Source organism: Condylura cristata, unplaced genomic scaffold (assembly GCF_000260355.1).
Source record: "Condylura cristata isolate star-nosed mole 26May11 unplaced genomic scaffold, ConCri1.0 scaffold00009, whole genome shotgun sequence".
Taxonomy (NCBI): Eukaryota; Metazoa; Chordata; class Mammalia; order Eulipotyphla; family Talpidae; genus Condylura; species Condylura cristata.
In genome coordinates this window covers 2,346,528-2,370,145 of record NW_004567110.1, presented here as the reverse complement: position 1 = coordinate 2,370,145, position 23,618 = coordinate 2,346,528, and the positions used below count along the sequence as shown (strand labels likewise).

The following is a 23,618-nucleotide window of genomic DNA, read 5'->3' as shown; positions in this document are numbered from 1 at the left end:
GGGCGTGGTGCTGATGCGAGGCGCTCACCTGGTGGCGGGCAGGGTGCTGATGCGGGTGAAGAAGATGGACGGCGCCACCTGCACGTGCAGCCCCAGCGACAGGCTCCGGAAGTAGCCCTCCACGTGGCCCGGGCCGCCGGAGTACTTGAAGTTCAGGACCGCTGCCAGGGTCTGCGGAGATGCAAAACGTGGTGATTAGCGCTCCTCGCTGCTCGACTTTGCTGGGGGGGCCGGGCTGGGCAAGCCCCGGAGGGACGGGGCAGCCCCGGCTGCTCGCCCGCTGCACGCCTGGCACCGGGTGGCACCTCTCCCAGACGCCCGGCGTCCACACCCGCAGACAAGCGCGCCCGTGAGCTGTGCTTAGGGGCCGGCCCAGGGGTGCGTCCCTCCCAGACAGAGGGGCGACGGCCAGGCCTGCTGGCCCCGGTATGTCCAGAGAGGTCACTAGGCCAGCACGATGCTGGCGGCCCAGGCGGCCTGTCGGGGCTCTGAGGGCGCGGGGGGTGTCTTTGCGGGGACCCGCAGGTCTGCAGGATGGCCACGACGCCGCCTCCCCACCCCAGCTTCTCAGCTTCCTGTTTGAAATTCTTCAGAGTTGAGCGTTAAGAATCAACAGACCCAGCACGCCAGCACCTGGGGCTTCAAAAATAACTGAGAATCTGCAAACTGTGCCGCCACCTCGCTGAGCCCAGGATGGAGAGAGCAGGTGCCTCTAGGGGATCCCCGTCCTCCCGGAAAGGCCTCGGCGGCCCCTGGCCAGGGAGACACTTGGGCCGCCAGCGCCCACGGGACCAGCGGGGCTCCGACCCCCGAGCCTGAGCCGGCCTCAAGCGCCCTGGCCCTTGGAGAGCCGGTGGGCAGCTTGCAGGGGCGTCCAGCCGAAGCCAGCCAGTGACCGGCGCCGCCCTGGCCCCGCTCGCGGGGGCCGGCTGCTCCGATGTGATCCCTTTCTGCTGAGCTTTTCAGTTACACAACTCTCCTAGCCTGTGGCCTTTGCTTCTTCCCACTCCTGCAAATTTCCCTCTTTAAATAGAAAATAGAAACTTTCCAAACAGCACAGCAATTCCTGAAAAAACGAAGCCTAGAAATGCCACAGAGGCACCTTCGCTTCTGGTGTTCACCCCAGGGAGGCGAAAGCGTGGATGCGCCCCGCGTGCCCGCAGCCCCGGTTCCCAAGAGCCGCGCGCTGAGACACCCCAGGTGCGGTGACAGGTGCCGGCGACAAGGTGTGGCGTGTGGGTGCGGCGGGCGGACGCCGGGCCAGGAAGGGCCCCCCACCCCCGCACAAGTGGGGAGTAAACACGAAACAGCCCTGAGACCGTCGGGACAAACCCGGGAGTGTGGGGGGCGGGGGAGTTGGGCGGGGGGGACGCGGGTCGCGGTACAGCTGCTGATTTTCCTGCGGCACACCACAGCTTACATAATGTCTCGGCCAATACCGCTGCCGTCAGATAAAAAGTTTCAGACAGGAAAAACGAGCCCTGAAACTGCGCCTGCTTAAAATGTTGCCTCTTCACAAGCTTTGACATAGGCTGCTGTCCTGGGCAAGTAGGCATGAAAGAGGCCTGGCTGGGAGCCGGAGACCCTCCCGGCTGGCGACCCGGTAACACCCCCCCGGGGCCCACTCAGGACTGCTTGGCGGGGACTCTCCGGCGCGGCTGGCACAGCGGGCCAGAGCCGGGCCCCACGTGTCTCCCGGGACCAGGCGCTGTGGGATCCGGCGGCACCGCGCGGGCTGCTGGGCCCAGCTCCCCTTCCGGCCTGCACAGAGGCCTCCGTGTGGAAGGGTCTAGAAGGTCTTGTCTTTACCGGCTGGAAAAGCAGCGGAGACCGCACTGCCTCACGGGGACACCTGCTGAGTCGCTCGGCCCCGCAGAGCAGAGTGTGGGCCTGGGGGAGGGCGGGGAGACGAGCGGGGCCGGGCCGAGCCTCTGGGGGAACCCTGTTCTCCAGCCTCTGTCCTCACGAGGGGGGCCCCAGAAGAGCCCCTCGCCCTTCCAAACCTGGTTCACATAGCACACGCACCCGGCACGGGCGACAGCCAGCAGCTTGACCCAGGATAAGCGGGGTACAGCTTATCCTAGCGGGGTGCACTTACCCAAGCGGAATGCACTTATTCTAGCGGGGTGCAGTTCCCCATCGTCCCGTCCCTGTGACCATCGTGACTCTGGATCGTGGCTCACAAGGTGCCGCCTAACCCCGCGGAACAGCATTTCTCCTGAAACTTCCAGGCGCGGCTCTACACTGGGACCAGGTCACTTGCTGAAGGTGAGTGACGCCAGGGGACGCCCTGAGGGGGACAGCGGCCTCCCCACCCCTTCCACTAGGGCCTTTCTGCAGCTACTGACTGTGAGCAGCTTGGCAGGGGGTAAGACCCCACAGGGAGCACCCTAACGGCTAAGGTGGATGTGGGGGTGTCCTGACACCGGCCACCAGGACACGGGCAACGGGACCCCACCCCACAGGGGAGGAAGGGAGGGCACCCCAACAGCGCTCCAGCCCTGCAGGCGTGCACGGCACCGCCCAGAAGTCAAGGGGAGAGACTGCCACAAAGATCCCGGGGAGGAGGCCTCGCAGGGACACTATCTGGACATCTGAGCGCATTTTAACGACCTGATCAACATCAAGGTAGCCTCCCTGCACAAAGGAGGGGAGGGGTCAAGGACCGTGAACCACCGGGCCTGGGAACACTGGCGTGACCAGCCGGCCCTTGCCAGACCATTAGTGACTTCATGTGTGCACAGCCTGACGTCCACATTCATTTTTCTGCTGGAATAAAGCTTTCTGAGACACCGTGAGACGCGTTCTTTCCTGCAACGCTTTGGCACACAAAAGAAGCCCAAATGTTCTCTTTTAACCTGCAATCATGCACCCAAAGGTCAAAATCACAGGTTTCAGTTGCGCCTCCCCTGGCTGGGGTGCTGGCCAAGCGTTCCCCAACAGGGTGGCGGACGGGACCGGGACAGCCTTTCTGGGGGCCGACGGGGCAGCAGATGCCGACGGACTTGGAGAGGTCCAGGCGCTGGGTGACTGCCCAGCGGATCCACGGAGAACACGGCCTGACGCGCGTGACGTGTTGTCCCCAGAGAAGCGCATCCCGGCAGTACCTGCCGGGCCAGCCGAAGGGCAGTTCCCGGGTGACCACCTCTAGGAGAGCGGCGACGCCCGGCGGCGTGGGGGACGGCGGCGTGGCCCGATGTGACGCTGACGCAGCGCTGGCTGGGCGGGTACAGGGGCCGCCCAGGCTCTCGGGGAGCAGAAGCTCCGACTTCCCCTGCAGGGCAACCCTGGAGCAGAGCGCGGGGGCTGGGGGTCTCCCTGGCCCCAGCAGAGCACCCCTGAAGAATCACTGAGCTGTCCCCAGTCTAACTGTAATGGGCCTGAAGCCAAAGACAGAGGTGGCGCCCCCGGGGGTGCTGGCGAGATGGAGCCCCGGGGGAAGTGGGGACCAGGTGGTGGTGGTGGGAACACTGTGGTAAGAAAATTCAGGGAGTCTGGGGCTCCTGGTGTGCCAGAGGCTGTCTGTGCTCTCCAGCTGTCTCCAGCCCCTGCAGCGCGAGGAGGGACCCCCGGGACGCAGCAGACCCCTCCTGTCTCCCCGCTGCCCTCTCGGCAGTGTCTCAGTGGGTCCGCCTTCCTGCTCCCCACGCTGTCTCTGGGGGTCCTCTTGCCCCCTGCCCCTCTGGCCTGCACCCGAGTTCCTGCATGCATAAATAAATCTTTAAAAAAGACAAGGAACTCTGATAAGAAAGATAGGGGATCCCGTAGCCCTGGGACATAACCCCTAGACCTAGCGGGGTTCACCACTCCTGAATATAGGCTCAGAGGCGAGATGGGAGGGACGAGGGAGGCTGGGGCCGGGAGGGGGCGCGCACGTGCCCCGAAAAGGCAGATGCGCAGGGGGAGCCCAAGGGCCTCCCGGAGCTGTGGTCAGCCTGCTCTAAGGAAGGGCCTTCCGGCCTCACCGCGATGGGCAGTTAGTTACTCGCCGCTGCTTCTGTGGGGACCAGAGTATTTCCTGCAGAAGCCAGCAGGTTCCCTCTGGAAGAGGAGGGGAGCCTCCTTATGCAGTCAGGCGGGAGTTAATGTGTGGAGCGCTAATTAGCTCAGGGAAGAGCGGGGAAGGAGGCCTGGAGTCCTGGGGCGGGGCGGGGCGCTGGGCCTCTGAGGCAGCTTCAAAGGGCTCTGAGCCTCGTCCCTCCCACCTGCTGCGCTTCAGTTACAAAAATAACAGACTTGAAAAAGGGGCTCAGTCCAGGACTGCTCTGCTCAGCGGGCCCATCTCGCTGCTGGGGCCCCCACGGCCTCAGGACGGAGGCCGGCCACCAGCGAGGCTCTCCCGGCCGGCCGGCCAGGACTGGCCCGCTGCCCCACAGGCCGTCTCCCGCCCACCTGCCAGCCCCTGGCCCGGCCACCCTCCCCAGGGCCCCGCCCGGCCTCAGCCCGCCTCCAGGCCCGGTTCCTGGAGCAGGCCGGAGTGGGCAGCGCATCCCAGGGAGCACCGCAGGGCAGAGCCACACCCCTGCCCCAGGGACATGCGGGCGGTTCCCACTCCTGCCTGGGCGGGTATTGCAGGGATGACGCTGCCCTGCCCCCTGACACAAGCTGCACGTGAAACCCTGGGCCTGGGGGGTAGCCAGAGACCACCGCTGACGGAGGACACGCTGAGGCAGCTGCTGGGCAGCTCCAGCCCCCGGCCCGCCCGGTCCCTGCAGACGGCAGTGCAGCGGCTCTCCGGCCTGACCAGGAGGTCCTCCCGGCTGGGGCCGACGGAGCCGGGGCCGGGCCCACCAGCCTGCGCCCCCCGGCTGCGGGGCGTGCGCCCGCAGGCCTGCAGATGAAGCTGTCGGGCGGGGCGTGCACGCGGCTCTGCATCAGACACCGGCCGTCCCTGAGCGCGTGTTTGTTCATCGGCTCAACATTTACCTGGTGCTTACCCTGTGTACCCAGCATCACACCACGCTGAGAGCGGGGAGGAGATGGCCCGCCGGGAGAAGACCCACGAGCGGGGAGTTACGGGGCAACAGGACTCAGCCTCGCACGGAGGCCTCCGGCCAGCGGGCAGATCCCAGCTTCTCCTGAGCCAGGCGGCAAGGGTTAGGGCTTTCCCAGGCAGCTGAAGGAGGGCGCGCGCCGAGAAGGGGTACACACGGCAGCGTGGGGGGCATCAGGGGTGAGACACGGAGTCCCCGGGAGCCGGCGGCCAGCGAGGCGTCAGACACGGCACAGGCAGGCACGCGAGATCACACAGGCAGCGGGCCAGCAGGGAGGGGCAGGAGGGCCAGCTGTGCACATGGAGGGACAAAGCCAGGGGTCTGCAACCTCCTGAAACGCAGAGACTCGAGGCAGCAGGGTGACAGCCTTGGCTCCAGGGCCACGGTGTCCCCGAGCCACGAGAGGCTCTGCTCCAGAGGGGAGGGACCAGCCTGCACCCCCAGGGCCAGGCTGGCGGGAGGAGGGCAGCACCGAGCTGGGTGCTCTGGCCACGGAGGACAGGCCGCGGGCCTGAAGCCTCCCCCCACGTCTTGCCTCCTGGGGATGGGGTCACATTTAGCCCCGCAGAGCTCGGGACCAGCTCTGCCCAGCTGGCAGGGCTTGCGGCGGGGCGTGAACAGCGCCCCATCGACACATGGTCAGTGACAGGCGAAGGCCGAGCTCTCGCCAGGCTAGGGTGGACCCCATGGAACCCCTCCGCCGGTCACGACTCCCCCCCACCTCCTCGCCCACGTGGGAAGTGTCACCCTCACGGACACGTCCCGTCCACAGTGGCTCTCTGCGAAGCCACGGCCCACCCCTCTGGTGCCCCTCTGGCCTCCGCCACCTCACCCTCTCGCCATGGAAGGCCTCTGCCGTGACGGGAGCCGGCGGGCAGCGGTGCGCAGAGCTGGGCTGTGCCATCCCCTCAGACCTGGGAAGCCCAAGCGCCCTCACTGCATGCTGGGGACGCCTGAGGCCAGTGGGGCACCCAGCCGGGCAAGCACCTCGCAGGCAGGGTGATGGGAAGGCCCGACGGAGGCCCACGCCCGCCTGCAGGATCGCCGGGCGGGGCGCAGACTGCAGCGCTGGCTCTACACCAAACAGAAACGCCGGGAAGGACGCGGCCTGACGGTCACGGGCTCTGCCCAGCCTCCCCGCAAAGCGCCGTCAGCCCGCCGCAGCCAGGGCTGCTGCTCCCGGCCCCCTGACAAAGGCTGTGGCACCGCCAGCCGAGGCCAGGGCGGCAGGTACCGGTTTGGATTTCTGGGTCCGGCAACAGCCACAGGAGAGCTGGAAACACTGCTGACAGCGCCTGGAAGTGGACGCTGACCTGGGTCTGAGCGGTCACGGGCAGAGTAGACAGGACAGAGGAAGAGGCGGCCCCAGCCACGCTCATGCCAGCCCGTCCCTGCAGAGGGGTCAGAGAGGCCTCAGCACGACGCCAAGACCGACGCCCAGGGCCGAGGCGGGCTGGGCTGGGTACCGCAGCACCGGGAGAGTGAATGCAAACTACGTCCTCCGCAGCGTGACTCGGCGTGAGGGACTGCAGCTGTGTGACCGGGGAAGCCGTTGCGACTCTGGGCTCAGCTGCTCCTCCTGCGGTGACGGGCCCACTACCACGGGCCCGTTCCAGACACTCGACGAGGGCTCCCGTGGGGCCCGGCACCAGGGAGATGCCCAGAGCCAGGCCCACCTTCTCCCCAACTTCAGTGCGGGGCCCTAGGCCGCTCCCCCGGACACCCCAGCGACGAGCAAAGTGCTGGGCGCCTATCCAGCCACCTCAGACTGGCTGGGCCTCCCTCCCAGCGGGGGCGGGGGGTTGTGTCCTGAGTGCCACATGCCCCCCGACACCATCAGGGAGACATGACCCCACGGCCTTTGTTAGAGACTCGGTGTCTCTGATCCAAAAGAGACCAAAATAAGCCCAAGCGAGCCAGCAGCAGGCCGGAGCCGCCCCCGCACACTGCTCGGTGGCCCGAGTCCTGGCGGCTTCGTCCAGAAAGGGATCCGCGTGCCAGACTGTAGCCAGATGCCGGGAGCAACACCCGCCTCGCGCGCTCATGGCTTCCACGTGGCTTCCAAGGGGGCGCACGTGCCGCGCTGGGATTCAGCGGTGGGGGGCCCTGGGGAGGCGGCGGCCGGAGGGGCCACGGGCACCCATAAATACACACCACTTCCTCTAGAAAGAAAGTTTCAGGGTGCCCCTCTCCTCACTCGAAAACAGAGGAGTCATGACAAAACGCGTCAGCCCAGAGACCACCACGCGGCTGTGCTCCGGGAGGAGCGGGCGGGCGGGTGGGCAGGGCGGGCCCACCGGCTTCCACGCTCAGCTGCTGCTCGCAGGCCCCCGGGCGGCCACCGGCCAAGCAGCTGGGACAAGCACGGCCCCTGGTCTCGGAACCCGGTGGGGGAGCGCCCCACTCGGGCAGGAGACACAGCTCAGGGCCGCCTGCAGGCCCGAGCTGCCGCAGACCGGCCTGCCGGGCGGGAGGCCACATCGTTCCGGCCACCCCTAGACACACCTCTTCGCTGACTCTTAGGAAAAGCCTCCTCCATATACTCCTCTCGCTTATTAACCAGGCACCAGCCTCGCACGCCACATTTACCGAGTGCCGAAACTGGGCTAGGAGGTGGCAGGCCCCAGCCGCCCTCACGCCAGCTCTGTCCTAGGCCTGTCCACGCTCCAGCGCCACGTTACAGACACTCCGCAAGGGCTCCCGTGGGGCCTGGCACCAGGGAGATGCCCAGAGCCAGGCCCACTTCGATGTCCTAGGAGACGGACGAGAGGCCAGAACCACATTACATGGGGCGTGGAGAGGGACAGGGATGTGACTTTAGCTGGGGCTCTGGAGAGGCCAAGGTCCAGCCTTGCCCAGCAGGGCTGTCAGGGACAGGAGACCACCCTCTTCCAACAGGGATGCTGGAAAATGGTCAGGCGGTGTGGGGCGTGGCGCGGCCCCTAGGGACCCCGGGGCGTGCCAGTCCTGCTCGGGTGAACCACGAGCCAGGAGTGTCTGCACACAGGTGGCTGGGGAGCCGCAACTCCTTCGTGGTTCCTTCACGTTTCCTTCTGCCAGCAGCGTTATCTTGAACTAGGCGAAAGCCGGAGGCCCACTGCAGGCCTCACACCAGAGCCCTAGTGGACACCTGAGGCCTTCACGTGTGCAGCCCGGCTCACAGGGGTTGCCATAAAGGCTCTAACTGGAACTATGGCTTCCAGGTCCTTCCCGAAACCCCTGCCTCCGGGAGTCGCCTCCCCACCCCCCTCCACACGCAGCGTCCCCTGCCCGCACTGCCCGCCCGCACCCCGGGCCCACGAGCTCATCCCCATGGAGCCAGAGCTGCGTGTTGCTGCCCCCTGGCCACAGCCTCGCCTGGCCTCTGCGGGGAAGGACTGGCACCGTGATTGTCTGTGGAGCCGGTGGAGGCTGCCCAGCTCAGGCGTCCAGCAAGCCCGTGGACACTGAGCGTCCACCCACGCCCCGCAGTGGGCTCCTAAGGGCAGACACGATTTAAGGGGGAAACGCGTGTTTTCCAAAGAGGGCGTTCCAAAGGTCCGCAGCCAACGGCACCGGGGCCTTGGCACTGCCGCAAACACGTTATCCAGCTCACTGTGCCCGCGAAAGGTCAGGGTCGCGCTGAACCAAGCAAGATGACGGTGCAGGCACCGCACCCTCCACCCCAGGACAGCGCGCGACTGCGCCCAGGCGGTCCGCAGCCGTGCAGTCAGCCCGAGGCTGCCGCCAAGCACTGGCCGCCACGTCCACACCTGCGACAGCAGCGAGGAAACGCCGAAGCAGCTGTGTCTGGGGAGCAAGGGGTGCTAAGGGGCGCCCGGTTCCCACGGGGGCGGCAGGCCCAGGAAAAGCTCTGGGCGGGAGGGCCGTTGACGCCAGGAGACAAAGGGGCTGCTGTGATCCAGAAGATCCCTGCAGGCCGCAGCCGGCAGCCTCCAGGAGCTCGATCCGGGCAGAGTGCGAGACCAAGGGGAAACGGGATGGGGAAGGGAACGGACGCCTTGTGCGGGTGACCGGCGGCATGTCCAGTGACAAGAGTATCCGATCGAGGCCGAAAGAGGCAGGAGGCGAGAAGAGAGTGTGACTGCTGGAACCAGACAGACTCGGCTCTAAACGCGGTCCCCAGTTGCAGGTCACAGCCGCGTTGGGGGCTCACTGCACCCCCCGACAAGGGCACACACAGAGAGGACCCCGCAGGAGAGCTGGCGAGGACGCGCAGGAAGAGGGGCGGGACATCGGACCACATCTGTGGTCTAGCCGAGGAGCAAAAACAAAGCCACCCGCGCTTCTAGGGACAGCAGCCAGCGGGCAGACGCCCTGTCCAGGGTGCTGAACCCCGTCCGGCGCACGCACACATCGAGGCACGCGCACACCAAGCCAGGAGTGGCATCAGATACTCCGTGCAGCAAGCAAGTCAGAGTGACAAGAGCAAAGGCGAACAACCCGCTCAGGCAACGCTTGCAGACACTGGCGGGCCTTGACAGACACACTGACACCATGGGGAGGGCGGGGCCGAGTGGGGGCGGGGCCGAGTGGGGGCGGGGCCGAGGGGAGGGCGGGGCCGAGGGGAGGGCGGGCAGAGCGCATGGCCAGGGGAGAGACCACCCGGAGGGGGCAGCTGCGGGAGACTGGGAGCCAGGGACAGGAGGTGGGCGGCCTGGTGGGCAAAGCCGGCAGCGGGCACTGAGAAAGTCAGCGACAAGTCAGCGTGGGCCTCAGAAGCACACACTGCTCTGGCGGGGGAAGGAGGGGAGGGGGACGCACACCCGATGAGGGCGGGCGGGGAGCGGCTGGGCGAGGGCCAGGCTGCGCAAAGGCGGCGGGGGGCTGGGGCGAGGGGCCAAGCACTCCACCCCTGAGGCCTGGTGTGGGAGCCTTGCTGGGAAGGCGGTGAGGAGTGACCTCAGGCCTGCTGCGCCGGTGAGGCGCCGGTGCGATCGGGGGTCACGCTATACGGAGGGGGGCAGGGGCTGTGTGCAACCTGTTGGAAGAAACCCAGCCAACTCTCAGAGCAGGAATTTCACCCCGCAAGCGATGAGCCCCCACAGGCAGGCTTCGCCCACATATGCCCCCTCCCCTCCCCTTGGAGAGCCTGCCAGGGCCCGGGAAAGAGGCAGCCGGCAGGGATGGCACAGAACCTGGGGAGACCATGACTCACTTGTTTGGCACCGTCATTATTTTATTGATGCTGACGCCTGTAATTTACAAATTTTCTGAGGCCATTCCACAGAGACGCAGATCTCGCTCAAGCACTAAAATTGATTCACAGCGCTGTTGTTTTTTAAAAACAATAAGTGCCTGCTGTGACTGTGAGCATCAGCTACCCAGGCCGCCCGGCTCTGGGCACACCCTCTGGCAGCAGATGGCAGGCGAGATGGGCGCCCAGGGAAGGAGCAATGGTGACTCAGTTCGCTGGGAAAGGACGTGGCTGCCGACCTGCGGCGCCGTGGGCCCCCGGCCTAGGGCTCCCGGCACACGTCAGGGCTCCAGGCGCACGTCAGGGCTCCCGAGGCCGACGGGGCGGGCAGGACTTTGACCCACGTCACCCAGGGCCGCCGGCGCTCCCGACACACGCCAGGCGGCAGTGAGGCCGTCTCCGCAAGCTGCCACGGGCCCTTGTTGGAAACTGAGGGCCAGCGGGGTGTGCAGGGGACAAGGGGTCTCTGAAGTCTGGGAGTCGCTGGCTGAGCCAGGGCCAGTCATCTCCACTTGCTCAGACTCAGTTTCTCCATCTGCGTGGTGGGGAGTGGCGGCACGCTCTCCGCCGGCTGGCACAAGGGAACAGGCGAGCTGCTGCACAGAGCGCTTGGCACACAGCAGGTATATCGTGGCAGCCTGGATGTGGTGCCAAGGAGCGAAAGTAATAAATCTGCAGGAAGTGAGACCGCCTGCAACACGTGCCTGAGGGCGTCCAGGAGCAGCCAAGGTAAGCTGGACGGTTTCCTCTTAAGGGGAACTCAGAAAGCGGCTGTGGTGCCGCAGCGCGAGGGCACACGACCTCCAGGGCACGTCGGCCGGAGAGCAAGCCCCGGCGCAGCACCCACCAGACCAACAGCAGAGCGGCCAGTCCGACCCACGGCGCACCCGCAGGGCTGGGCTGGCAACTGGGAGTCGCACCGTGCGCAATCTGAGGTCTCGCAAAGCCCATGGAAGTCAACTTTCTCAAAAAATCCCAGGAGATGGGGCCTACTGATCTCACCGTACAAACCGGGAGGCAGGACGGGCTCGGGGCGCAGCCCGCTCGGGGCTCTGGGCGCACGCGCACCCCGAGGGACTGGACCCCGCTGGCTCCGCGCCCACAGGACAGCCTGGAAGTAGGGGCGGGAGGCGGACAGCCAGTTCGTCAAAGGCCAGACAACACAAGGCTTCCGGAGAGTGACTCACGACACACACGTCTCGCTGGCTCGGCCAGCACCGCCCCGGGGCGTCAGGCCAGCTGAGAGAGGAAGTCCGGCGCTCGCTGTGATGGCCCCCGAGGGGCTGGGAGCCCGCAGGAGAAAGGGCCCGGCCGCCTGCACGGACCTGTCGGCCTCTGCCAGCCCCCGCGGCCCCTTCTTTGAGGCCTGCGTTCTGCTCAGACAAGGCCACTGGTGGCCATGACGCCACTACTGGGCTCAGGCTCCTCACTCCAGTGGCAGGACCAGTGGAGGACACTGAGAGAAGCTGGGCCAAGAAGAGGCCGGAGCCGGGCCGAGGGTCGTTCAGTTGGGACCACGCCTCCCCCAGAGCTGGGGGACCCAGGGCTGAGGGAGCCGAGGAGCTGGTAAGAACAGAGACAAGGGCCTGCGGCCGGACCCAACCAGAGAACTCAGGCCGGCTTACGCTTGGGCTAAGGAGATGGATGAGATGAGGACTCGGTCGGGCGAAATGCAGCGTATGATGACGCCAAACAGGAGTCTTTTCAGAGCCACCGTAGACTGGCTCCTTTCAGCCACTTTCCACCCCGAGTCCCCACCAACCCTGGGGAGAAGGAGCGGCCTCAGCTTGGCCTGGCTCTCCTGCAGCCACAGCACAGCTGCCCGAGGCCACGCTCACGGTGCCCTCACATACCACGCCCATGGCGCCATGCCCAGAGCCATGCCACATGCGCCAGTGTGCCCAAGCCAAGCCAGGCCCACGTGCCACGCCCACCTGCCACCGCCTGACTCCTCAGACCAAGCTGTGAGTTCTAACCCCCTTCCTGTATTATGCCCACCCAGAGTCAACAAAGTAAGGGACCCCAGCGTCAGCACAGTAACCGCCAGCCTTAGCCCTACAGCCCGCCTGTGTGTCCCCACGCACACACGCCGCCGTCGACACCAATGCAGTCCTCCCACTAAGGGTTAAAACCAGGCAGGAGGCCTGGCCTCCAGCTGTCACCGCCACTGTTAAAGCCGCCCACACTCACCCAGGCCAGAAAGAGACCCCCCTGCCCTCACCGGGGCTCCCCCAGAAGCGTTTGGGGCTCTGTGCCTGCCCCGCCACCCCCTTCCTGTACCCGTCCCAGAGCCCAGGAGACGGGGTTCCACAGCTGTGCCAGGGCCCGACCACACAGCGAGGGCCCCGCAATGTCCAGCCCCAGTGGGCAGGCCCTGTGCCCGCCAGCAGGAGCCGTCCCGGTGTTCTCTCCCACCTGCCGGACGGCAGAGCTGACTGGCGGGGGGGGCTGCAGCCCGACAGACGCCTGCGCGGAGGCCGGCCGGCTGCAGGGAGCCGGGCACACCTGCACGACGGAAGCGAAGGCACGTCCGGGCGCTGAAGAGCCTCCCTCGACTCGAAACACGGTGTGATTTCTTGTCCTTATTTACCAGAAAAATAAGCATAGTCAGACCCACGCTGGAAATGATGAATGAAGCAGGGGCGCTGCCAGCTCCCTCTTCAGTAACTGGAAAAAGAGATCGTTAGCATTTCCCTGATTTGCAAGCCTCTGAGTTAATTAATACAATGCGGTGCGTTTCTCCCAGAAAGAAGTCTCGGGTAGCTCCTGCTCTTCGGATCCTCCGCCCGCCCGGCTTCATGCAAAGCCTCGATCCCCCCTTCACGCATCCTGCCGTGGACGGGCCCAGTGCGCGGGGCACGTGCCCTCGGCGATCCCAGGCCGCGGCTCCGGGGCACAAGCCAACGCAAGCAGGGCACGGGGCCGGGAGGTCTGCGGGCACTGCTGGGGCGGGTGAGCGGCGAGGAGGCCACTCACCGCGGGCGAGGAGGAGGGCCGGCCAGCCGCACGTGGACGGGGAGGGCCCGGGGAAGACACGGCGGGAGGGCAGGGCGCAGCGGCGAGGGCACGGAGCCCGGGGCCCCAGGGGCGTGAGGGGGCGGGGCGGGAGGCAGGGCCGGCACGGGGCAGAGCGTGGGCCTCGGGGCCGGAGTCAGGCCACGGGCCGGGGGAGCCCGACAGCCCTTCACGGGGCACGTCGGTGACCCTGGTGCTGAGGGAGAGGACGGACGGGCCAGACCTGGCCGGAGACAGGGCGACCGGGACGGAGTGTCTCCAGGTGCGGGGGCAGCGGCGACGGCAGCGGTGACAGGGACGCGGCGCGGCGGCCTGCTCTCTGGACGATGCTGTCGTGTCGGCGGCCCGCGAGGTCAGCGCGGAAGGCGAGCGTGCCCGCCCGCTGAGCCGTCGCTGCGCTGCGAGCTCTCTGACGGAGCTCAGTGCTCACTGTCATCACCGCCGGCCCCTGGCCCTCCGCGGAGCCCGTGCTCCGGCCACGGGACCCGCCACCAGCAGGCCACGGTCCCGCCGTGCTCAACGCTGCGCAGCCCGCTCCCGAGCGTGGGAGGCACCAGAGCGTGGCCTGAGCAGGAAAGCCGCTCCGAAGAGACCTCGGCGGCACCCAGGAGGCGGGGCAGGGCCTCACGCCAGCAAGGCGGCGAGGACACGGAGGCCACGGTCACGGTCGCCAGCGCCGGCGAGAGCAGCACCCTCGCGCGTCGCGGTCCGGGAAACAGCCCGCCGGTGATTACAGCAAGTGTGGCCGCGGCCCGGGAAGGAGGGTGAGGGACGGAGGAGAAGGGCGCCGGGAAAACGGGGGAGGGCTACAAGAACCCTCGTCCGTGGCGTCTGGTGTTCCGTGGGTGGGGGCCATGTCTGGCCGCACCGCCAGCCACCACGGCGACGTCCTCAGCCCAGCACGCTCGGCAGAGCGGGCTCGGGGGAGACGGTCAGGACGGGAGCAGCGGGGCGGGCGTGGCAGCCCCCGGCCGCCCACTCAGCGGCACAGCACTGAGCAGGTGCGTGAGGACAGACGGGCCTCGGGGGGCAGCGGCCCCGGGCTGCTCTCGGCCCCGGGGCCGCCAGGGCCAGCACCGGAGGTCAGTGCCCCACTGTGTCGGGAGGCTCTGAGAGAACAGCAGTGCGCAGGGACTCAAACGGCCCGTCAGGCCGCGTCGGGGGATCCGCATAAGCGTGTACTGTCTATACAGTCTACCAGCTCCGAGACAGGGTCCAATTCAGCCTGCAGTTGAATCAGAAACACAATGATCCTAAAATTAAATGACATCATCTGTCAAAATAGCAGCTTTCTCATCGGAATTACAGCACTGGAATCTTAATGAAAAGCACCGTTTAATCAGGGTAATGGACCCAGCGTAGGGTGACGACAGACGCCGCTCGGCAGCTCCCCGGTGGGGCCGTGCCCCGGGCGGTCGGGCCGGCTCTCTGGGTGGGGGTGAGCGGTGGCCTGGAAACTCTGGGCACCGTCCTACAAAGTGCCCACTAACTCCCCGGTCTCCTGGTGAGGAAGCCTGGCAGACACCCCCTTCGCTTCCCTCCGTGGTCACCGGGAGCTGTCGCACCGGCCGGAGCCGGGTGCCCCCACATGCGTGGGCACGCTGCACCTCGCGGGCCCTGCTGCCAGAGGCCCGAGTCTGACCGAACAGCCGGCCGGGGGCAGCGGTACAACTGGCTGAGTCGCCAAATTCATGAGGCGCCACGAAGTTCACAGGTCGAGGCAGTGACCGAGAGCGGGGTGAAGGACGGCGATGCCCCCCTAAACTGTGCACTTCAGCGCGGCCCTGTCGAGGCCTCTCTGGGCGCGGCTGCAGAACCCCACAGGCCTGCACAGGGGGGCGCCCGCTCTGGATGACACCAGGGCCGGGCCGGGGTGTGGCGTGGTCCGCGCGGCCTAGAGACATGGCGAGAGCCGGCATGTAAGCTGCGGCCTAGAGCTCGCTCAGAAAAGGCCACGGGGCGAGGGCCGGGCGTCTCCCCGAGGCCTCTGCCCGCCAGGCCCCGGAGGTGGGCGCCAGAGACACCTCCAGGATTCAGCCGCCCCGGCAGGAAGCGGCCCACAGGCCGCCCGCAGCACGGGTAAGTGGGGGGACGCAGGACCCAACACCCCGCCCAGTGACCGAAACAGCTCAGCCACACGCGCCGGCGCACAGGTCGGCCAACGTGGTGGCGCAGAGTGGACACGCGGCCAGGGCATCTGGGCCACTTCAGAGACAGGCAAACCACCCCGGGTGGCGGTGGCGGTGGCGGTGGCCGCGCCCTTGGGAGGCTCGAGACGGCACAGCCACGTCTCGTCTACGCTTGACCCTCGCAGCAGCCGGCGGCCGCGGGCACCTCGCTGCCGCCTCTTACCCCGGAGAGCTGGGCGGGCCCCCGCGTCTGCTGACCGGCGCTCTTCGGCCCGGTCACTCTGGCTAGCCTGCCCCACTAGCGCCCACGAGAAACCACCCAAGTTGTGCGCTTCTCTCTGGCTTCCCGAAGCCCGCAGAGCCCCGCCACGGTCTGTTCCGGCCGGCCACGTGGCCCTGACCCCCCACTGTCCCCGTGGGCACCTGGGTGTCCCTGCGCCGCGGATGGGAGGACACACGGTGAGCGCGCTTCTGGGCTGATGCCTCCAGTGCCTTGGCAGACGGCCGAGGGAGGCCGCCGGAGCGCAAGGCGCCCCGTGTCAGCTTTCCACGCGAGGCCCAGGCCCCTCTCGGAGGGCGGCCGGGGCGCACTCCCTCCGGCCCGCCTCTGACCCGGGGGCGACACCCCGCAGGCACGCTGCGCAGCGGCGCGGGCCGGCGACCCCACTAAGCAGCCTTGCGCCTGTGCACTTTTTACTTTCAACTTCAATTCTGCAAAAAAGTCACGAAAAAGAAAAGTAACCGACTGTTGAGCGAGCCAGTATCACAGGATGGCGCCGGCGCAACCTCGCAGCACTGGCCGCTCGGCCCAGCTGGGCAGGACCACGGCCACTTTCTGGAGGCGCCCGAGGCCGGGGTCTGTGACACACCACCGACGCCGCACACTTTGGCTGTGGCTGTCACCTGGAGGCACCCGCTAGGCGGGGAGCTCCTTCCGCCCTACGCTGCCCCCCGCCTGGCTCGGGCCAGCTAGAGAGGCGAGCAGGTGACAGCGCCCTCGTGACACCCCTGGGCGAAGGGCCACCGGCCCAGCGGGGCGCTTTCCTGGAGCACCTGGTCAAGCCCGGAGGTGGGCCAGCAGCAGCCCCTCCTTCATCACCCAGGCGCCCAGCTCCATCAGGGCACTGGGACACTCGCCCTCAGGAACTTGCCACCTGCCGGCGGGAGGGCGGGCCACAGGGCGGGGTGGCCCACGGGTGCTCAGGTAAGGCCTGGCACTCGGGAGCTAAGATGGCGCCGGGAGAACCCACGGCTGACCCCTCCTTCCTCGTCATTTTGCACACGTGGGGTCAGAGCCTAAGAGCGGGACTTGGGCTCGGGACCTCCCAGGCCCAGCGGGCCGTCACACCCCTCAAGCTCAAGAGACGCGTCATCTACACGGGGCTGTTCAGACAGCACCCCCCCCCGCCGCCCCCCAAGTCTTCCGGGTTGTCGTGCGCAATCTCCTGCGCCTCCCACTGGGGAGGGGAGAAGGCAGGTGGTGGCGGGAGGAAACGCACCGAGGACCTGCGCTCCCGGCCGGGTGCCGCACCAGGCATCTGCGAGAGCCTGGAAGCCTCCTTCATTCCTTCCAGTACGTGACGGGAAGACAATCCCATTCAGCCGCGCGCTCTCATGTGGCAATGAAAACTCAGCACATTTCAGAGCTGCACCCCAAATCCGTGTGCTGCACACCTTTCTGCCCGCACTGCCTCGCCACGCTGGCCACGACTATGCCTGAAAGGGACCAAGCCACGCAGACCTTCTTGCCCAAACCCGTGTCCCCTGGTGGACAGCCACTCCCCAGCACGGCCTCCGCTCCTCCTGGGCCAACACCCCCCCACCCCCCCGAACCCGCCCCGCCTGCAGTGGCCTCGGCTTCAAGGCCCAGGACCTTCCCGAGACTGAGCTGTGGTCACCAGCCCAACGGGCTCGTCCCTGGTGTCCTGTGACTGCCCCCCCGTGCTGACCTCACAAGTCTCAGGGCAGCCTGAATAGTCACCCTTGGGTTTCTCGAGAACATTGACGCCATCTTTTTGTAGAACTGATTTTGTTCTTCGGGCTAGAAGTGTCATCACCCAGCCCCGCCCCAGCCCGAAGCTGCTGTGGGGAGCAGACGCTGCCCACTTCCCAACACAGCCCGACGGGGTGGGAGCCCGCGGCTGCTACACAGAGCACCCCCAGGGCCGCCCCCTTCGCGCTCGGAGCTCGGGGCCTGCAACAGAGGGAGCGGCGGCCCCTGACCCGTCGGCCGCCAAGCTCGGGGGCAGGTCGTGACGCTGGGCGACGTCTCTTCGGAGCTGAGCGCTCCTGCTCACGTGTGCGCTTGTATGCCAGTTCTGAAGACCGCGCTCACGAGGGGCGTCTGGCGGTGGCCGACGAAGCCGCCCTCACTGTCGTCTTTCTCTAGGGGCGGGGACGGAACCTCCGCCCGTATTAATCACCGTGCAGCTCCCCATCGGCGTGCTCGCCTTTAAGCACGAACCGCACGCGCTCTCCCCTCCCAGGGCAGAGTGTGTGTGCAAACACAGCCGGGCCGGGCGGAGCCCGCGGCTGACAGACGCGCCGCGGCAGAAGGGTTAACGGTAACCACGGCAACCGCCTCCCAGAATAGCATCCTCCGCAGCAGCATTCACGCTGGGGCAGTCGACAGAATGGTTATAAATATCCCTATTAGCAGCCTGAGCTGAATCCTTAAACAGCAGCGCTGGGAGAGGGTGCCTAAAAATAGCTGCACTCGCCTGCAGGGGAGACGTGTCCTCAAACGCTGCTCTCGTGCACACGCTCACACACAGCACCGTTCCTAACGTTCTGTTTTCCAAGCGCCAAGAAGCCCGCGCTGGAGCCGCACAAAAGACGGCGGACAGGCAGGACCTTCCCTCGCACCGTCCGAGCGGCCGCCAGCAGGTCCAGCTCGGACAGCTGCCCCCGCAGCGGGCACCCCACCCCACCCCGAGGGCCGCCCGAGAGCACAGCTCCCTCCGGCCGCCAGGCCCCTTGTGGAGGCCGCTGCTTCCACGCAGTCTTCTCTGATGTCCACCCTTGGGCACCACAGGGACATCTGGGCCGCAGGGAGCAGGGCTGGAGCAAGCGTGAGGCCTGAGTTCCTCCTGGGGGTCTGCTTCCTGCACAGCCGCAGCAAACTCTCCAAGCCTGCCTTTCCGCACTTACCTCTGAATCAGAGGGCCGTCGGGAGTAGGCTGCCTGGCCCTGGCAGCACAAACGCTTCAAATTCCTGTGTTTTCTTCCCCTTTCCCACATGGTCTCCCCAACTCAACTGGAGTAGACGCCTCTGGCGGGCAGGGGCCGTGCTCCCCGCCTGCCGCACCCCAGGGAAGTGCGGGTCACAGCCTCGGCTGCAGGGCGAGCCCGAGCCCCCCTTGGGCAAGAACCCCGACTGAGCAGCCGCCTGCCGCCCGCCTCGTGGCCTGTGGGGGGCGCCTCCCCCATGCTGCTGCCAGGCCCAGTCGTCCCCGCAGGTGTGCGGGGGGCCGTGTGTGGCCGGGGGGCTTGTCAAAAGAAGAGGGACGCCCCCACAATGAGGTCCCCGCACCGGTGGCCCGGGGCCCGCCCAGGCATCAGGGTCCAGTTTGGTCAGCGCCAAGGATGGTCTTGGGTCTCACATCAGTGATGCCCGCCACCGGCGCCGAAGCTTCTGCGTCCGCTTGCAGACAGCAGGAGCAGCCTCCTGGGGGGCCGTGAAGGCGTGAGGCTGGGCCAGAGTCCCGCGCGAGCTGCCCTGGCTGTGCAGCCGGGCCGCAGTTTGAATCCAGGCCTCTGTGTGAAACCGAAACACTGCGCGACGCACGGCCAGGCCCCCGCCCACAGCCACGGGACGCTCGCACGTCTCCCACCTTGCCACGTTCACCGCAGGGCCTCCGCCCGCCGCCCCTGGAGGAGCCACGTCAGGACCGCGTGTCCTCCGTGCGCGTCCCACGTGGACCGGCATGCTGCGCACGGCAGGGGTGGGGTCAGGCCGCGGCTCTGTTCTGCAAGCGGCCGCTCTCGGCCCCTCTGCTGCGTGGGCACGCTCGCGCCCGGCCTCTGCCCCTGCCGCACAGCAGTCCCGCCTGGACGAGCCCTCTGCGGGAGCGTCCGGACGGAACAGCCGCGAGGGGCGACCGGGCGGCAGACAGCCCTCCGCTGCTGGCCGCAGGGTGGCGGGGTCGGGTCTGCAGGCCGCCCGCTGGCCAGACCCCGCCGTGCCTGGTACCGGTGTGCTTTATTTCTTTCATCGTCCTCATGTAGCAGGCATTTCGTCTGCAGTGTCGAGCTGTTCCTATCTCACACACCAGTCGCCGTCCGCCCCCTTTCTCGACATATTCAAGCCACGTGCCCGGCACAGAGCCCAGCACCCCAAAGACACCACAGTCAAAGCCACCGCTTCAGAGGAGCGGGCAGGAAGCAGGGGCCAAGGCCCCACAGCGAGGCGGCAGTGTCCGGGGCACGGCAGCTCGCTCCTCACTGTACAGAGCCTTCCCGACCTCGGGCGCGGGCACCGGGCACTGCCAGGCTGACAGGAGCCCCTGCGAGGCCGTGCCGGGTGGGCAGGCCGATGGCAGGCAGCGTGCTCCGCCGGGCACCCCTCTTACCAGCAAGGCCTGCCCGGCTCTGCCACGCTCCCGGGATCGGCGCCCAAGCCCCCATGCCCATCCCGTGGGCGCTCTCTCCATTGTTCGAACTTTCCGTCCTTGAGATAAACTGCATGCACCAAGCAGAAATTGCAGTCAGTCGCCTTTGAAGAATTTTTAAGAAACTAAATGCCAGCAGGCACTTTCCTTTATCAGCGGTGCCGCGTAAGTCAAGCCCGCGGAGGCCCGCCCCTCCCAGCCAGGGCACGGCGCCCGCAGCAGCCTCCACCACCGCGAGCACCCTCCTCCCGCCGACTCGCCTGCCCTGCGGCGCCGCGCGGCACCCAGAGGCCCGGGGTGAGCTCTCCCCGGTGTTCCAGCCTCATTCACGTCTCCCACTGACTTCCAATGCCCGCCACTCCAGACTCCGCGAGTTCTAGAAGCCTCAGCAGAACGCCTGTCTAAAGCTTGTTAGGTCTGCCACCTGGCTGACAGCAGTTGTAAGACATCGCCGACTGCAAGGCGACTTTCATTTCCGAGGTAACGCAGGGAGCTCCCCGCGATGGCCGAGGGGGCTGTCGCGTCTCCCCGCAGTCCGGCGGCCCCGGGCACTCCCCGGGCTGCTCCTAACCGCTCTACCTTAGACGCTCGGTGTCTCCTGGGCACGACTCCTGGAACTGGATCACGTGCTTTGGTTCATCCTGGCTCAGGCTGCTCTTCTCCTCCGTGAGTTCCAAGATGAGCCTGTCGAGTTGGCTTAAGACGCGCCCTGGAATACCGCAGGCACTTCTGTGCAACTTGCAGACCAGCCTGGAAGGCAGCTGACCCTGCCGCCGCGCCGAGATCTCGTGGCCACAGCCGTGGCCCGCCACCTGCCTTCGGCTGGGCCTCCGCGGGCCTGACGCCCGTCAGAACGGTCTGCCCTCAGTCTTCTCGCGGTGCCTTCGAGCACGTAAGGGTATCGTGAGCGAGACTACTGTATTTTTCTGGCCGGTTTTACTGCTGGAGGTGAACTGTTGGTTTTCCTCTTGAATCAAGAAAACTTGTTGCCCTCTTGCCAACCCGACAGTCTCTTCCCTGTCCACCAGACACTCCCGCGGCCGCAAGGAGGGGCGGTGCCGACGCTCCCATCCCGGCTCCTGCCCCGGCAGTCTGTCCCTGGCTGAACGGGGGTGACGCGGCAGAACAGAGGCAGCAGATGCCGTCTCGCTCTGGCCCGAGGACAGCGAGGTGTCTCCCTGAGGAGGCAGACGTGCCCGCGGCGTGCCCCGGGCGCCTCGATGACACGCTGCCCTGTGGCCTTAGTCCGCGGGCGGTGCCAGTGTGGCGCACCTTCACTAAGCGTTACTGTAACTTCGGCTTTGCAGCACAGTATGTAGCGCAGCTCTGAGACAACGCCTATGTGGTCGTGCCACTGTTTCTTTTACATCCAGAAGAATGGAATTTGCTAGTGTTTTATTTAGGTTTGTTGCCTTGCGCTAAAATCCGTGTCATCGGATTTTGGACCCAGAGCCCACCTGCCTGCTGCCGCTCCGTCATCTTACCTCACGACACGGTCGCACGTTTCTTGACTCAGAGGGATTTCCGGCTTCGTTTTACATTTGTGCCGGCGCCTAGGACTTCGCTGGCGGGCTGAGTGTCCCCAGCCTGACCTGACCTCCCCGTCCGCGCCTCAGTCCTTCTACTTGACGCAGGCTCTCAGCGGGACGCCAGGCCTGCAGCAGGCTGGGTTCACTCCGATTAAACTTTGCTGAGTATTCAGCGCAGCGGCTGATTTTTCACACTTTTCAAGAGGGAAGTGCTTGGCAATGTCACATATTTAAGGGGAGCTTCACATACTTAAGTAGAGCTCTCACATACTTAAGGGGAGCCCCACATATTTAAGGAGAGCCCCACATACTTAAGGGGGCCCCCTCATATTTAAGGGGAGCCTGCACATACTTAAGGGGAGCCCCACATACTTAAGGAGAGCCCCACATATTTAAGGGGAGCCCCACATACTTAAGGGGACCCCCCTCATATTTAAGGAGAGCCTGCACATACTTAAGGGGACCCCCCTCATATTTAAGGGGAGCCTGCACATACTTAAGGGGAGCCCCACATACTTAAGGGGAGCCCCCTCATATTTAAGGGGAGCCTGTACATACTTAAGGGGAGCCCCACATATTTAAGGAGAGCCGTTATATACTTAAGGGGAGCTCCCACATATTTAAGGTGAGCCCCCATAGCTGCGACCTGGTGAGAGCCACTCTGTCTCCTCTTGGCAACGCATGCCCGGGGGCAGCTATGCCCACACCCCGGGCCACAGCGGGCACCACCACCTGCCGCACAGGGCGGTCAGGCTCCGAGCTGGGCTGGGGGAGGCACTAGACCCACGAGGCTTGAGGTCAGGCTGGGGCTGTGCACCGACACACGTTCCTCCACCGAGCTCGCACTCAAGCCGACTTAGCTCAGAGCGCCACCCGGAAAGCACGCTTCTAGAAACCAGCTGCTGCTGCAACTACTTTTTAGATATTTCATTTATTTATGCGTATAAGAGCTGGGGTCTAGGCCAGAACTGCGGTGGTGAAAGGACTCCCCAGAGACAGAGTGGGGAGCAGAACAGGTGGATCCACTGAGACACACTGCTGAGGGGGCAGCGGGGAGCCCGGAGGGGTCGGCTGCGCCCTGGGGTCCCTCCCCGGCGGGGGTGAGCTCAGGCACAGTGGCTGGTGATGGCTTCACAGCACTGAGTCTTGACCCCCGTGCCGCCAGGGAGGCCCTGACGCTGTTCTTTAATCAAGGGCCCCGGAGACATTCCTCAGCAAGCCTGAGATCGGCGGTGCTACTTCCACCCTGACGACAGAGCCCACGGCCGACATGCCGCCGCTGCTCCCGCCAGGCTCCGGCGCCACCTGCCTGGCGCTCACGGGCTCGGCATCGTGGGCTGACGCCTCCTCAGCTTTCTCATAGGAAAAACGGGGCAAGGAGCTCATTCTGCCGCTGGATTCTGGTAAAGGAGCAAGGCAGTGTGGGAGCCGTCCAGCAGCCGGCGAGGACGCTGCCTCCATGCTGGCCGGTGTCGCCGCCTCTCCTCCCTCCGGGGGCCACGGCCACCCTCCCCGCGACACTACAGAGCCAGGCGTGATTTAAATGGGGAATTCAGCTACGCAGCAGCGCTTGGCGGGCGACAGCGTCTCTGCAGCCCGAGTCTCCGCCGTGCAGCTCGTGGCTGCCCCTCCCCGTCCACTTTCCTGCGCCCCTTCCCTCCGTGGGGTGCCACGATGGCCCCGGGCACACATGCGCCCGCAGCTCACAGGCGAGACGCGGCCGGCAGCCCGCAGAGCCAGCGCCGGCGGGCTTGAGCGTGAAGACACGTCGCTGTGTCAGACAAGAAGCCCTGTTTCAGCTCCTTTGTCACAAGAGTCATAATATTTACCCGTAGCTTGATAACTCCACGGCAGGAAGATGGGAAATCAAAGAGAAGATCAGAACTTACTGGGCTTATCGGAGTATTTTTATCTGAAGGGTGAATGTCAGTCTAGTGTAAATGAGCTTAATTACAATGAGAGATGACTGACAGGTGCGCAGACAGATGAGACAGACTGACAGACCTCAACCACCAACACATCGCAGTATCGGGACATTTTGTACGTATTACTTTGATGCTCAGTCGGTCAACGTCCTCCACAGAAGAGGAAGCTAGGGCTGCTGCAGGCCGAGGACACCCCTTCAAGGGGCGATGTTCAGGGCG

At 66.1% G+C, this 23,618-nt stretch overlaps 1 protein-coding gene across 1 annotated transcript in view; it reads right to left on the bottom strand.

Moving 5' to 3' along the window:
* TRAPPC9 (trafficking protein particle complex 9) overlaps positions 1-23,618 on the bottom strand; it is a 133,557-nt gene that overhangs the window by 29,112 nt on the left and 80,827 nt on the right. The window contains exon 17 of the mRNA XM_012722892.1: positions 29-171. Coding sequence (XP_012578346.1) covers positions 29-171 — 143 coding nt within the window. The remainder of the gene's footprint in view (positions 1-28; positions 172-23,618) is intronic.